Source organism: Callospermophilus lateralis, chromosome 3, assembly GCF_048772815.1.
Source record: "Callospermophilus lateralis isolate mCalLat2 chromosome 3, mCalLat2.hap1, whole genome shotgun sequence".
Classification (NCBI taxonomy): domain Eukaryota; kingdom Metazoa; phylum Chordata; class Mammalia; order Rodentia; family Sciuridae; genus Callospermophilus; species Callospermophilus lateralis.
Genome location: NC_135307.1, coordinates 4,907,310 through 4,922,243, shown reverse-complemented (window position 1 = coordinate 4,922,243; position 14,934 = coordinate 4,907,310). Strand labels below are relative to the sequence as shown.

General features: G+C 46.9%; 1 protein-coding gene across 2 annotated transcripts in view; it reads left to right on the top strand.

Moving 5' to 3' along the window:
* Positions 1-14,934, top strand: part of Dync1h1 (dynein cytoplasmic 1 heavy chain 1) — a 65,369-nt gene that overhangs the window by 15,154 nt on the left and 35,281 nt on the right. For both annotated transcript variants that reach the window (XM_076849633.2, XM_076849632.2), the window contains exons 6-21: positions 1,216-1,487; positions 1,585-1,812; positions 2,702-3,778; positions 4,525-4,704; positions 6,067-6,216; positions 8,401-8,547; positions 9,561-9,701; positions 10,050-10,226; positions 10,321-10,431; positions 10,510-10,629; positions 11,229-11,468; positions 13,401-13,556; positions 13,706-13,819; positions 14,054-14,164; positions 14,241-14,450; positions 14,608-14,754. In XM_076849633.2, coding sequence (XP_076705748.1) covers positions 1,216-1,487; positions 1,585-1,812; positions 2,702-3,778; positions 4,525-4,704; positions 6,067-6,216; positions 8,401-8,547; positions 9,561-9,701; positions 10,050-10,226; positions 10,321-10,431; positions 10,510-10,629; positions 11,229-11,468; positions 13,401-13,556; positions 13,706-13,819; positions 14,054-14,164; positions 14,241-14,450; positions 14,608-14,754 — 3,581 coding nt within the window. The remainder of the gene's footprint in view (positions 1-1,215; positions 1,488-1,584; positions 1,813-2,701; positions 3,779-4,524; positions 4,705-6,066; positions 6,217-8,400; positions 8,548-9,560; positions 9,702-10,049; positions 10,227-10,320; positions 10,432-10,509; positions 10,630-11,228; positions 11,469-13,400; positions 13,557-13,705; positions 13,820-14,053; positions 14,165-14,240; positions 14,451-14,607; positions 14,755-14,934) is intronic.

The following is a 14,934-nucleotide window of genomic DNA, read 5'->3' as shown; positions in this document are numbered from 1 at the left end:
AAATGATTTTCCCACATACCTTCTTCCCTCCAGGGCTTTTGAGAACATGAAGCAGTCTCCAGGCACTAGTTCAGTGAGCCTGGAGTGTCCCTCCTGCTTCTCAGCTGCTTGCCTTCTTATATGGGTTGCACTTTTTTTCTGTATAAAGTCAGTTGTGCTTTTTATAATGGCAAAATGTTTAAACTGAGCAGAAGTTCCTTGCCCAGGGGGCTGTGGAAGAAGAGCCGATGGTACTACTTTCTCTTCCTCTTTTTACCTGCTGCCTTCCCCTCTGTCTTCTTCCCTATTCTGAGTAGTCAAAGTAAATTTCACTTTCTGAGTATGGAACAGCATGATTTTGAATTATACTGGGGACACAAATGTTTGAATGACCAGGTACTGTGAGGCATTTCTTTACAAGTCTATGCCCACAGATACTTACTAGACAAAGTCATGAACACAAGTAGGTGCAGTGATACACGCCTGTAGTGTCAGACATTTGGGAAGCTGAAGCAGGAAGATCACAAGTTCAAGGCCAGCCTGGGCAACTTAGGCAAGTCCGTGTCTTAAAATAAAAAATATAAAGAGCTGGAAAGTAGCTCAGTGGTAAAGTGCCCCCAAGTTCAATCTCCAGAACCAAAAAATAAAAAAGATTGCTTTTCATGTTCCTCTCCCTAGCCCCCCGTAAAAGGTATGATACTCACATTTTAAATGTTAGAGGAGATTCCAAGTAAAACCTTCTGGTTACGTTAGTCACATTGTACACATTGTCTGAGCAATCACTACCGCTGAAATGTGTACTTCAATTTTTTTTTTTTAAATACATGTGAAATTTTTATTTCTTTCTAAATCTTATGCCAGGAAGAGAAGTCAGTAACATGCTCCCCTCACCTGAGCCTTAGGAAATCTTAGTGTTTTCAAGTATGACAAAACTTTAGTTTCTCTAAACTTAATTGTAATTGGTAGAACATGTAGATAATATAGAATGCAAATAAAATCCACAAGGTAACTGCGCACAGTGTTTAGAGTACATATGAGTTGATTTGACTCTTAAAAAAAACAAACCCAGGGCCACACCAGGGTTACCCTGCTAACAGCATTCCTTTCTCAGATGTTAGGAGGTTTCTGTGTCACCGGACCCCATGTAACATCAGACCATTCCCTTGTAAGGGTACGTTTTCCTTTACTTAATATTACTTTATATGAAGACCTTTAACTGTTTATCTGTCAATCTAGGTCTAAAACAAGCTTTGGAAACAGTGAATGACTACAATCCTCTAATGAAAGATTTCCCTCTGAATGACTTACTGTCTGCCACTGAGCTGGACAAGATACGACAGGCGCTTGTAGCCATTTTCACCCACTTGAGAAAGATCCGAAACACAAAATATCCCATTCAGAGGGCACTGCGTTTGGTAGAAGCAATTTCAAGAGACTTGAGTTCTCAGTTACTCAAAGTATTGGGCACTAGAAAATTGATGCATGTTGCTTATGAAGAATTCGAAAAAGTAAGCTTTATTATATTAGAAAACCAATCTTGGAGCAATGAGGTAAAAGCATGCTTTAATAATAAACTTCTTTTCCTGGATTCATGTCCTATCCTAGGTTATGGTAGCTTGCTTTGAAGTTTTTCAAACTTGGGATGATGAGTATGAGAAGCTTCAGGTGTTGTTGAGAGATATTGTCAAAAGAAAAAGGGAAGAAAATCTGAAGATGGTGTGGCGAATTAACCCTGCTCACAGAAAGCTTCAAGCTCGCCTCGATCAAATGAGAAAATTTAGACGCCAGCACGAGCAACTAAGAGCTGTCATCGTCAGAGTCCTCAGGCCACAGGTGAGGTTTGCATTCTAAAGATTTGTGCCAGGCACAGTGGAGCGTGCCTGTAATCCCAGTGCTGGGGAGGCTAAGGCAGGAGAATCACAAGTTCAAGGCCAGCCTCTGCAACTTGGTGAGACCCTGTCTCAAATTTAAAATTTTTTTTAAAAAAGGCCTGGGGATGTGGCTCAGTGGTTAAATGTCCCAGGGTTCAATCTCTGACATCTAAATAAATAAATACATAAATAGCTCTTCATGTGCCATCTAAATGCCTGTTTTTGAAAAAAAAAAAACAAAACCCTGCTTTCTGCTTGGCACTGAATGGTTCTTTCCCTGGAGCCCATCTTCTTCATGTTAATATTGTCTTGAAGAGCCATGGATTATGTATTAAGCATTTCAGTCCAGATTCATAATCTCTCCCTCCTTCCCTCCCTCCCTCCTTCCCTCCCTTCTTCCCTCCTTTACCTTGCATGGACCCCAGAGCCAGACGCCTGGCTGTTTTGTTCCTGCTTCACCATTTGTCAGCTGTGTGGCTTGAACACATCACTGCACTGCTTTATCTCAGACTCCTCACCTCTAACACGTGGATGTGATCGTGTGTGCCTGAGACTGACTAAAAGAAAACCATGGCTCCTTTTATTTCTAGGTACATGCCTCTTTTGGCTCTACAAGAGTCACCCGTCATCTCTACCTGTTCTTTTCTTCCATTATAAATGTAATCCAACAATCATATTTTCAGAAAACTTCTATTGTTCAGTTAAAATATGTCATATTTACTTTGGCTTTGTTGAGATCTTGTTACAAAATGTATGACTAAAAGTTTAAAACCTATATTGCTGACTAGTAATTTATGTGTATAACAAAATAAAACTCTTCATTTGATAAATTTTTGTTACAAATCTTCTAGGTCACGGCAGTTGCACAACAGAATCAAGGGGAGGTTCCTGAGCCCCAGGATATGAAAGTGGCGGAGGTCCTCTTCGACGCTGCGGATGCAAATGCCATCGAGGAAGTCAACCTGGCCTACGAGAACGTCAAGGAAGTGGATGGGCTGGATGTCTCCAAAGAGGGCACCGAGGCCTGGGAGGCTGCGATGAAGAGGTACGATGAGCGGATCGACCGGGTGGAGACCCGTATCACTGCTCGCCTCCGGGACCAGCTGGGCACAGCCAAGAATGCCAACGAGATGTTCAGGATCTTCTCCAGGTTCAATGCACTGTTTGTCAGGCCTCACATCCGTGGGGCCATTCGTGAGTACCAGACCCAGCTGATCCAGCGAGTGAAAGATGACATCGAGTCTCTCCATGACAAATTCAAGGTCCAATACCCCCAGAGCCAGGCCTGCAAGATGAGTCACGTCCGTGATTTGCCCCCGGTGTCAGGGTCCATCATCTGGGCTAAGCAGATCGACAGACAGCTCACGGCATACATGAAGCGAGTGGAGGACGTGCTTGGCAAGGGCTGGGAGAATCACGTGGAGGGCCAGAAGCTGAAGCAGGATGGGGATAGCTTCCGCATGAAGCTCAACACCCAGGAAATCTTCGACGACTGGGCGAGGAAGGTGCAGCAGCGCAACCTGGGCGTCTCTGGCCGCATTTTTACTATTGAAAGTACTCGCGTTCGCGGCCGGACAGGAAATGTCCTGAAGTTGAAAGTGAACTTCCTTCCTGAGATCATCACACTTTCAAAGGAAGTCCGAAACCTCAAGTGGCTTGGCTTCCGGGTTCCCCTGGCCATTGTGAACAAGGCTCATCAAGCAAACCAGCTCTACCCATTTGCCATCTCGCTGATCGAGAGTGTCCGGACCTATGAGCGCACCTGCGAGAAGGTGGAGGAACGGAACACCATCTCGCTCCTGGTGGCTGGCTTGAAGAAGGAGGTGCAGGCTTTGATCGCAGAAGGCATTGCCCTGGTGTGGGAGTCCTACAAACTTGATCCCTACGTGCAGCGCTTGGCAGAGACTGTCTTCAACTTCCAGGAAAAGGTGGCTCTGATTTAGTGCTCGAGTCCTAGCAGTGAATCCCTAGGATGTGTCCTAGTGTCCTAGCTAAGTCAGTTCATGCATCCTCCCACAGAAGATGCAGCCTGGGGCCACCAGAGCCCAGAGGGTGAAGAGCTGATGTCCCCCCTGCTCTGTGTTGGGAATGGGGCTTTCGGGAGACTGATGAGTAACACCCTAAGCTTAGAAACTGAGGGGTGGAGAGGGTCAGAGGATGCTGTCAACCAAGAGAGATCAAGGGAGAACGAGACTAGGTCTGAAGTGCTTGCACTAAGTCCTTCACTCAGGATGTAGACCTCCTTCCCAGGCTCCAGCTCCCTCAGACAGCTGTAGGCCTCCTGGCCTGGAGTCTGCCACAGCGAGTGCACCACACTACCACTCATCTGTATGCAGCCACCTTCCTCCTGGGGGTGCAGGAGGGGCTGTTGGTTTCCTTCTCCTGGACTTAGCAGCCAGAGGCTGTCCCTCCTGTGAGCAGGAGTAAGAGGACCTGATGGCACCCCGGGCCTTTCCCTCTAGGAACACGTTGGGATAAGTGTCCTCCTCACCTGACAGCAAAGATTGACTCTCTATTGAGAACTACTCAGCCACAGCTTTTATTAATGAACTGAGAAGAGTGTGTCAACAATAGAGGAATAGAAAAAGTGAATAAAAAATAGAAAATAGGAAAAATAAAAAATAGAAAAATTAAAATTAAAACATCCGTTTTAATTGTTATTGTCTTCCTGTAGGTGGATGATCTGCTGATCATTGAAGAAAAAATAGACCTGGAAGTGCGTTCCTTGGAAACATGCATGTACGATCATAAGACTTTCTCAGAGATTTTGAACAGAGTCCAGAAAGCCGTGGACGACTTAAACCTGCACTCCTACTCCAATCTGCCCATCTGGGTCAACAAGCTTGACATGGAGGTGAGGGTGGTCAGGGAGAGTGCTTTTCATGCTGTTGGTGAGGTGGGAGTGGACCCTGTTCAGTAAGCTCATCCATCTCACTAAAAAGCTGCTTTCCTTAGAAATGACCAGTGATAGTCCAGTTCCCCCCAGAGTCTTGATTAACTGATGCTAGAGCTCAACTGCGCCTCTACAGGCCAGTACCCATGTCAGCATTGAGCTGACAGCAACAGCCGTCAGGGAAGAGAAAGTCTCTTTATTTGCTAGATACTTGGCACTTTCTGCCCGTCTCCTTTCTGCTCTTATGATTTAGGTTGACTTTTTTGGTTCTTGGTAGTTCTAGGGATTGAACCCAGGGCCTCAAGTGTGTTCAGCCCTGCCTCTACCACTCAGCCATGCCCCTGGCCCCTGGCCTGTACTTCCCAGCCCTCAGGCAGCCTTCTCTGATTACCCTGCCACAATCAACTTGGAAAGAAACCTAACACAAAGCTCCTCTTGCTCCTGGTGCAGAGGTTCTCTGCTCACCCCTGGGGTTAGGGCAAGGGCTGTGGTTCTCTCAGTACTGGATGGGAGAGTCCAGCAGTAGAGTCTTAGGAAGGAGGATTTGGTAGGAGAGGTTAGAGGTTGCACTTGGTCATTTTCCAGGCTGTATTTTTTTTTTTTTTTTTTTTAAAGACAGAGTGAGAGAAGAGAGAGAGAGAGAGAGAATTTTTTTAATATTTATTTTTTTAGTTATTGGCGGACACAACATCTTTGTTTGTACGTGGTGCTGAGAATCGAACCCGGGCCGCACGCATGCCAGGCGAGCGCGCTACCGCTTGAGCCACATCCCCAGCCCCCCAGGCTGTATTTTTTCCTTTCTCTTTTTAAATGGGTAGGTCCTTGGCAGTGTATTCATCCACACAGAGGGACTCTGTTGGAGGGGAGTTACTGAACCCACAATCTGACAGTGCCCACAGTCCTCACCACACTCTCGGATGGTTGTGTGACTCAAGGCAGAATTAACAAAGGCCTGTAGATGTCTGTTTAAGAAATTTGTTTGTCTAATTCTAAATCTACAAGATGTCATTATTGTTTCATATCCAAATTATAGTTTTCCCAGTTTTGTCTTTGAGGCTACCAGGAGAACATGTTTGTGAATTTTCTTTTATGTTAAGTAATCACTAAGACCTTTACTGAATCTGCTGCATGGCACAAGGCCTCTTGTGAGTTGGGAGGATAGAAGTTCAGTTGGTCCAGAGACGCAGCACAGAACCTGAGATGAGCTGTGTGAGGCTGGGAACTTGATAAATGAGGCCGAGGGTCAGAGGCAGGAGCTTTCCATCTTGGACCCCGACGCCTTCTGATGCGTGTGTCTGTGAGCTGACACTAACTTCTCTGTAGATTGAGAGAATACTGGGCGTTCGTCTGCAAGCTGGCCTCAGAGCTTGGACCCAGGTCCTTCTTGGACAGGCTGAAGATAAAGCAGAAGTTGACATGGATACAGATGCTCCACAAGTCAGTCACAAGCCTGGTGGAGAGCCCAAGATCAAAGTGAGTACCTCTTGTGGCATCCCATGTGCAAGTGAGCAAAATGGTCCTCCCTTGGAAGGACCCATGGGGACTGGGGGTGTGGCTCAGTGGCAGAGCGCTTGCTCACACGCAGGGCCCTGGGCTCCACCCCCAGCACCTAAAGAGGTGGAGGTGCTATGGAAAAGTCAGTCCACAGCATGGAAACCTGATGGCACCATAACCAGTGACCTAAGTGAACACCACGTGCCCTGTGATGTGTGATTAGAGGGCACTTCACCTCTATGGCCTTTCCCCAGAGTCCTCAGTCTCATTCTAGCCATGAGAAAATGTTCTGCAGTCCCAGACTGAAGGCTCCTGAATATCAAGGAGAAACTAGACAGATGTCGCAGGTTGGAAGTGATTGAGAGATGTGACAAGGGTCATGTGGCCATTTGGACCAGGTCCTGGGCACCTGACTGAAGTCTGTGCCATAGTTCACGGACTCGGGTCAGCGGTGTTTCTGTCCTCGTGAAGGGTGTTTACATGAGAGACAGTCGGTGACACTCCTCAACTTGTAAGCCTAAAACAGTTTCAAAGAAGGAAGTAATAAGAAATGGATAAACTTTAAGGTGGGTGTGGTAGTGCACACCTATAATCCCTGCAGCTCAGGAGGCTGAGGCAACGGAGGACCACAAGTGCAAAGCCAGCCTCAGCAACCTAGTGAGGCCCTAATAACTCAGTGAGACCCTGTCTCTAAGTAAAATTTTTAAAAAATAATAAATACATAAATTTTAGAAAGGAATCTACACTGGGGACTCTGCCTACCAAGCATTCATGAGCTATTCAGAAATTATTTCATGAACTGGACACACTCTGCCCACAAGTAGAAGTCTAAATCCAAGTCTTGTGGAAGTACAAGCAGCCCAGGGGTTGCCCCTGCAGACGGCATCTCTGCTTGCAAGCTGTGTTCCACCTGTGTGAAGGAGTGGTCAGCCAGCACCGGTAGCTTTCCAGAGACTTGTGCAGTTCTGTTGTTAGAATTCTGCCCACAGACCTTGTATGCCACTGTGGGAGGCCGCCCTGCAGTTCATAAGCCAGGCACTTATTCTGTGTTTACAGTTGACAATAAAAAGGCTCACAGAATGTAAGCCCAGAAGAATCGCAGGTGCAGATGTTGAACTGGGAGAAGCAAAGAGATTTTTTTTTTATCTTTTTCTTCCCTTTCCCAAATCCTTAATGCCTGAATTTTTTTTGCTTTTTAGTATTATAGGTATTCTATGCCTAGAGCATACTTTTTTATTATTTTTTATTTTTCAGTTGTATTTGGACACAATACCTTTATTTGTCTATTTTTATGTGGTACTGAGGATCAAATCCAGGGCTCCGCACAGGTTAGGTGAGCACTCTGCCACTGAGCCCCAGCCCCAGCCCCCTGGAGCATATTTTTTAAAGTACTCAGTTACAGAGGAACAATGAGTATGTCTAAGCCAATAAATTATCTGAAGTGGGAAAATTACCTGGTTTGAATTGGAATTCTAGAAGAGCTTAAAGCACTGGCAGGTGGCACAGATTAGTTCAGCTTGGTAAACCAGAGTTCCTGTTGTGTATGGCTGGCAGCCAGCACCCACCTACTCTCTCTGCATCGGGGCCTTGGCTTCTTGGGCTTCAGGTGGCCATATCAACAGAGGTCAGGGACGTCAAGTCTCAGGGTGCTCAATTAAGCATTGGCTGTGTATTCGATACCCAGGCACCAGGGACCGTGAGGAGATAGAGCAGTGCCTGCCTTCGACTGTGTGAGTGGGGGGCCTGAACCACTGAGCTACAGCCCCAGTTCTCATGCATTATTCATTTGTTTGTTTTTGGTATTGGGGATTGAACCCAGGGTTGCTTTACCACTGATCCCTTTTTTTATTTTGAGACAGGGTCTCACTAAGTAGTAGGTCTCACTAAGCTGGCCTCAACTTGCGATCCTCCTGCCCCAGCCTCCTGGGTTGCTGGGATTACAAGCGTGCGCCACTGCACCCCACTTGCCTTTACCTTATGATATAAGTGGCAAGGGTGTACATCATAAACGTGAAATTACAAAAGGTCCTCTAATAAAGTGACAGACTTGGTTGTTCAGATTGAAGTAGTATAATAATTTAGAGAAAGTTAAGATTCAAAATAGTCTTGAATATATTTATTGAAATATAATGCTGAATAAATAATGAGACCTTTCTTTTACAGAATGTTGTTCATGAGCTAAGAATAACCAATCAGGTAATCTATTTGAATCCGCCAATTGAAGAATGCAGATACAAGCTCTATCAGGAAATGTTTGCGTGGAAGATGGTTGTGCTGTCCCTCCCCAGGATCCAGAGTCAGAGATACCAGGTCAGCCTTCTGGGGTCTTGGAGCGTGTGCCCTCTGCCCAGGGTTCTCCTAGGGGCGGGGTGCTGCGACACTGCTCTTCGTGTGTCTTTCCGGATCCTTAGGGAGACCTAGAGGAGGCTTTGTATGACTTCCACGGAGACACTTGGCACTGGTGGTTAGGTCTTGGCTGTCTCTCCATGAGTGTCCTTCCATGAGTGGCTTTGGAACCTCAGTAACCGCTGCTTCTCCATTGTCCCCACTTTTTATTAGAGAAATGTTCAAACATGCACAGAAGTAGCAGGAGTTGTGAGCTCCCACCATCCAGATTTACTTTACAACTTGTGACCAATTTTATTTCATTTATATTTCCTTCCCTACTTTCCCACTCCTATCAGATTATTTTAAAGTAAATTCCAGATGTGATATACTCTTGTTAGTGTACTGCTAGAACCAAATGAAAACTTAAAACACCATTTAGTCCCTGGCCTCTGGCCAATGTTACTTCTAAATAGGACCAGTGGTTTTCAAGTAAAAAGATTCCACAACTACAGCAGACTCTTCTAGAACTTAGTGATCCTATTGAGAACTTACCTCTTTCCTTGGCTTCGACATCAACTTAGTTCTTTAGGATGTTCAAGTAGTTAACTGATATAGTTTGAAATTTTGTCAGTGGTTAGCCCAAAACCTGGTAATGTCCAGCTAATCAGAGCCAAGCTGTGCATGCTGGCCCTGCCCCTCAAGGAGTCTACCTGTGATCTTTAGGATCCTTCTTGTTGTGCTTCTGGGTTTAAGTAACTGCAATTCTATTTGCATTTTTCTCTTGTTTGTCTCCAAACTTGACACACTGAAGTCAGCCCTGTTCAGTGCACTAGCTCCTGTTTCCTTTCCCTGGGTTCTTCTCTCTATTGGAGTCTTCCTGTCACATGAAGTACATATCACAAGTCACAGCAGGGTCACCCCCGTTGTCCTGTGGCCTTCTGGTTCTGGGAGTTCTACTGCATACTGCTTGGCTTCACTTGTGGCTTGTTGCTCAGGTGGGCGTGCACTACGAGTTGACTGAGGAGGAGAAGTTCTACCGCAATGCTTTAACGCGCATGCCCGACGGCCCTGTCGCCCTGGAGGAGTCCTACTCTGCTGTCATGGGCATCGTGACTGAGGTCGAGCAGTACGTCAAGGTAGGAGGCCTTTCTGGACTTCACCTACTTATGCTCTAGAGTCTTCCAAGACTCTTCAGAGTAGGAGACACAGAGTGTAGAGCTGAAGGATCTCAGCAGTCCCTAATGTGGGACAATAGGTAACATTTACTAATTTTAAAGCAAAAAAGTAAAACTGGGACAAGTACTTTTCGGTTTTAACTGTGATGTTCAAGAACAGTAAATTTTATACTTTTTTTGATATCAAAGTTCTGAGCATGTGAGTTTTTCTAATGCTGAGAACATGTGGATCTTTTTATGGAATGTGAAGGGACTGTCTCGTCATTCTGGACGACGGAGCAGTAGTGTTTGACCTCATTCTTCCTGCAGGTCTGGCTCCAGTATCAGTGCCTATGGGACATGCAGGCTGAGAACATCTACAACAGGCTGGGCGAAGATCTCAACAAGTGGCAAGCCCTCTTGGTCCAGATAAGGAAGGCCAGGGGGACCTTTGACAATGCAGAAACCAAGAAGGAGTTTGGACCAGTGGTTATAGATTATGGCAAGGTGAGCCTGAGGTGTTCTTGACAGTGCCGGGATACCTGGGAATCAACACTGCTGTTCAACTGCTGACCTGCTGCTGTGTGCTGCTTCACCCCAGGTGCAGTCTAAGGTGAACTTGAAGTATGACTCCTGGCATAAAGAGGTTCTGAGCAAATTTGGGCAGATGCTGGGCTCAAACATGACCGAATTCCATTCCCAGATCTCAAAGGTGAGGAGGTAGATTCTGCATGTAACTAGGCTGGTGGGAGTCTTGGCCAGGGGTAAATGCAGCCCTCTCTCTGAACAGTCTCGCCAAGAGCTGGAGCAGCACTCTGTGGACACCGCCAGCACCTCTGACGCAGTGACCTTCATCACCTATGTGCAGTCTTTGAAGCGGAAGATCAAGCAATTTGAGAAGCAAGTGGAGGTGAGCTCTGCAGATAGTTAACGTCTCGAGCAAAGACACTAGTTGAGTTTGAGTTTTGTAATGTTTTGCGTTCCAAGGGAACGTTCTGACTTGACTCTTAAAGCACATTTTTTTTACATATGGTCCATAGACTGTCCTGTCCTAACCACCTGATGTGCTTGTTAAAATACATTGCTGAGGCTACCATCCTGGGAGTCTGCATTTTTAAAAGTTCTGCAGGTGATTCCCATGCACACAGGGTTTGAGAACAACTGGATTTTTGTTTGCTTTTTCTCTTCAATTTGATGCAGTTGCTTTCAAGTCACTAGACTCGAATATCCTTTCTAGATTCTGGAATGGAGTGAGGCTTAGCCCCTGTCTGCTCTCATGTCCTGTTCAGGCCCTCTGGGTACAACTAGGTGCAGTAACTAGTCAGCCATGTTGGACTCCCAGGGCATGCTGCCCTCTGACCACAGTAATCAGGCTGGAAGGTTGTACAAGAACAAGTTGTGATCTTTTATGCTCTCTAGCTCAAAATGTCTTCTCTGTGATGGGACTCTGACAGTAGTTTCTCTTACTGTAGAAGGCAAAAAAATCATTTTGTCTTTTAACTTTCAAAGCTCTACCGCAATGGTCAGCGCCTGCTGGAAAAGCAAAGGTTTCAGTTCCCACCTTCCTGGCTCTATATTGACAACATCGAGGGAGAGTGGGGAGCCTTCAATGACATTATGCGGCGGAAGGACTCTGCCATCCAGCAGCAGGTGGCAAACCTGCAGATGAAGATCGTGCAGGAGGACCGGGCTGTGGAGAGCCGCACCACTGACCTGCTGACAGACTGGGAGAAGACCAAGCCAGTCACAGTGAGCCTCACCAGGCCATGCTGACCACCAGCATGATCTGGAGAACTTTCTTTCAGATTTAGAAAGCTTTGCTGTGTGTTAGCTTGCCAGTACTAGAGAATTTTTCCCCCTTTTTGTAACAAAGAAGCAATACTTGCTGCCAGGCATGGTGGCATGCACCTGTAGGCCCTCTGCTTGGGAGGCTGGGTTAGGGGATGGCTTGAGCCCAGGAGCTCAAAGCAGCCTGAGCAACCTAGCAAGATGCCCCTCTCGAAAACACAATAATCCCAGTGACCTGGGAGGCTGAGGGGAGGAGGTTTACATGTTTGAGACTAGACTCAGCAACTTAGCAAGGCCCCAAGTAACTTAGCAAGACCATGTCTCAAAATAAATGAAAAAGGACTGGGGATGTGGTTCAGTGGTTAAGCACCTTGGGTTTATTTCCTGGTACCAAAAAAAACAAAACTGGGGTGTAGTGCAGTGGAAGAGTGCTTGCCTGGTGTGCATAAAAAACCAATACTTGTAGATGGTGAGTAAAAAGCCAACTTGGGCCTCTCATTACCCAGAGACACCATCATTTAAATCAGGGTATAGTCTTGAGAGCTAAAGAATTTCTGTTTTTAAATTAGTCTTTTCCTTTAGGCATGCTCAAAGATCAGAATTTGGGCCCCGTGTGGTGATGCACACCTGTAATTTCAGTAGCTTGGGAGGCTGAGGCAGGAGGATGACAAGTTCAAGGCCAGCCTCAGCAACCTAGCAAGGCCCTAAGCAACTTTGTGAGACCAAGTCTCTAAATAAAAAATAAAAAGGCTGTGGATGTGGTAAAGCACCCCCGGGTTCAATCCCTAGTACTAAAAATAAATAAATCAGACCTTGGTTTCTGTAAAGGGGATGTGCCTCACAGTGCCGCCAGGCAGCGTGTGCCGTGGGGAGGCAGGTTCTGTTGCTGTCCACATGCCTGCGCTCCATCGTCCCAGTGTTTACTGAGCACCAACGCTCCAGGCTTCGTCCTAGCAGCAAGGGTGTAGCAGTTGTGAAAGGGACAAGAGCCCCCACGCTCCTGTCGGGGGAGAGGTAATAATGACGAACAAGAAAAGCATGTCCCTTGAGGCAGGTGCTGGCCAGGGTGGCAGAGGTGCCAGTGGCTACTGCTGTGTCTGGGAAGGGGATGGTAAAGGGAGACCTGAAGGAGGGGCAGTGGCAGGTTGTGCTCATAGAAAGGTGACAGAAAGTAGATAATGACATTTTTGGCTTATTGGGGTAGAATTCAGTGTTTTGCCTATTTAGATGTACAGATGAGCATAGGGAAAAAAGGAAAGGAAGTTAAGATATCCAGAATGCCCCTCTAGTTTAGAGGCCTGGTGTGCAGCTGGGCCCTTGCAGGTTCTACTTTGTGTCTCAGAGGACCTGCTCTCACTGAGGCCAGCATTGCTCATTACAAACGCTCCCTCCAGTAGGGGAATGAGTGTTGATCAGCAGCAAGGTTCTCTTGTGGATCACCTCAGCTTGGTGAAGTGCCAGGAATGTGGTGGAGTTAAGTTTGAGGTGGGAATCTCCTCTGGTAGAAAACTGATAGTTTCTGCACTTGTCCTTTGTGTCTGTGAGTTAATGGGTTCAGAGAGGAAATCTTTAATTGTATTGTTCTTGGGGAACCAGGCCCATCTCCTGCCACTCTAATTTTCTTCATGGGGAACAATGGTTTGTCAGAGAAAGCCAGACCTTGGCTTCGAGAGCTGTGCCTGAGCGCGCCCAGCCAGCGGCCCCTGTCCTCCCTCCGCCTCCCAGGCACTGGTGTACACTCACAGCCAGTCCTGTGCACAGGCCCACGTGGACGATTGTTGAATGCATACCCCCGTGCACGTGTTCAGTCAGGAATTCCCAGGAGCTCAGTAGCCCTCGCATAAGCCACAGCTTTCCTCTCCCAAAGATTCCCTGTGCTCTGGCTTCTCTTAGGGCAACCTTCGCCCAGAGGAGGCGCTGCAGGCTCTGACCATATACGAGGGGAAGTTTGGCAGGCTGAAGGACGACAGGGAAAAGTGCGCCAAGGCCAAGGAGGCGCTGGAGCTGACCGACAGTGGGCTCCTCAGCGGCAGCGAGGAGCGCGTGCAGGTACGGATCACAGAGCTAGCTGGGGTTCCACTCCGCCCGGCTCTGCCACTGAACCCCTGCCAGAGTCTGGTGTGATTTCCTTTTTCTTTGTTAGTTGTGAGCTGTTTGCTCTTTCCACCATTTGACTGCTTTGCTATTCTTAATCATAGGTGGCTTTAGAGGAATTACAGGACCTCAAAGGCGTTTGGTCAGAGCTATCTAAGGTCTGGGAGCAAATCGATCAGATGAAGGAGCAGCCCTGGGTCTCAGTACAGCCTCGGAAGGTAGGTCTTGTCAAAGTAGCTGCTTGGTGTGTTCCTTTGTAGTATCAGTTACAGACTTCCTTTAGGAACCTTGCAAGCAATTACTAGAGTTCATAAGATGTCACTTAATGTCCTATGTGTCATTAACATTATTCACACAGACTAATGTAAAGCTTATTTCAAAACCATTTTTAAGTATTTCACCATTTAAAGAAATGTCAGCAATTAAATATCATTGTGTGTCTCTTCTGACAGCTTCGACAAAATTTAGATGGCCTGCTGAACCAGCTGAAGAGCTTCCCCGCGCGCCTGCGGCAGTACGCCTCCTACGAGTTTGTTCAGAGGCTGCTGAAAGGCTACATGAAGGTAGGCCAGAGAGCCACGGGCAGTGGGCGGCCACCAGAAGCACACCCGCCCAGCACCGTGTTCGCTCTCCGTGTAGGTGAACATGCTGGTGATCGAGCTGAAATCTGAAGCACTGAAAGACCGCCACTGGAAGCAGCTGATGAAGAGGCTGCATGTGAATTGGGTGGTTTCCGAGCTGACCCTTGGCCAAATCTGGGACGTCGATTTGCAGAAAAACGAAGCTATTGTCAAGGATGTACTGCTGGTGGCACAGGGAGAGATGGCCCTGGAAGAATTTTTGAAGCAGGTCAGTAGCAGGATTGGATGTGTTCAGGCTATGGTGTAGACTTGAGCATTGAAACAAAACCTTGTCACCTGTGGTCCCTTACATCCCCATAACCCTTGTCCCTGGGCAGTTAGACAGAGACAGTCTGATAACATGCCTTTTCCTGGTTTCAATTTAGATAAGAGAAGTGTGGAATACTTACGAACTCGACTTGGTCAACTATCAGAACAAGTGTCGCCTGATTCGAGGATGGGATGACCTATTCAACAAGGTCAAGGAGCACATCAACAGTGTGTCTGCCATGAAACTCTCTCCATATTACAAGGTATGGTTGCTGGGGAGACCTGCTCCCTGGGCAGAGCTCTGTGCCTCCATTGCTGTACTTCTGCACTGACGAGGTGCCTGTTTTTTAAAACATCAGTCAGATGGCTTTTCTGGGATCCCAGTCTTCATTTTTCAGTGAGTCTTCTCAGATCCATAAGTGAAAAGCTCAGCAGATGAGCTT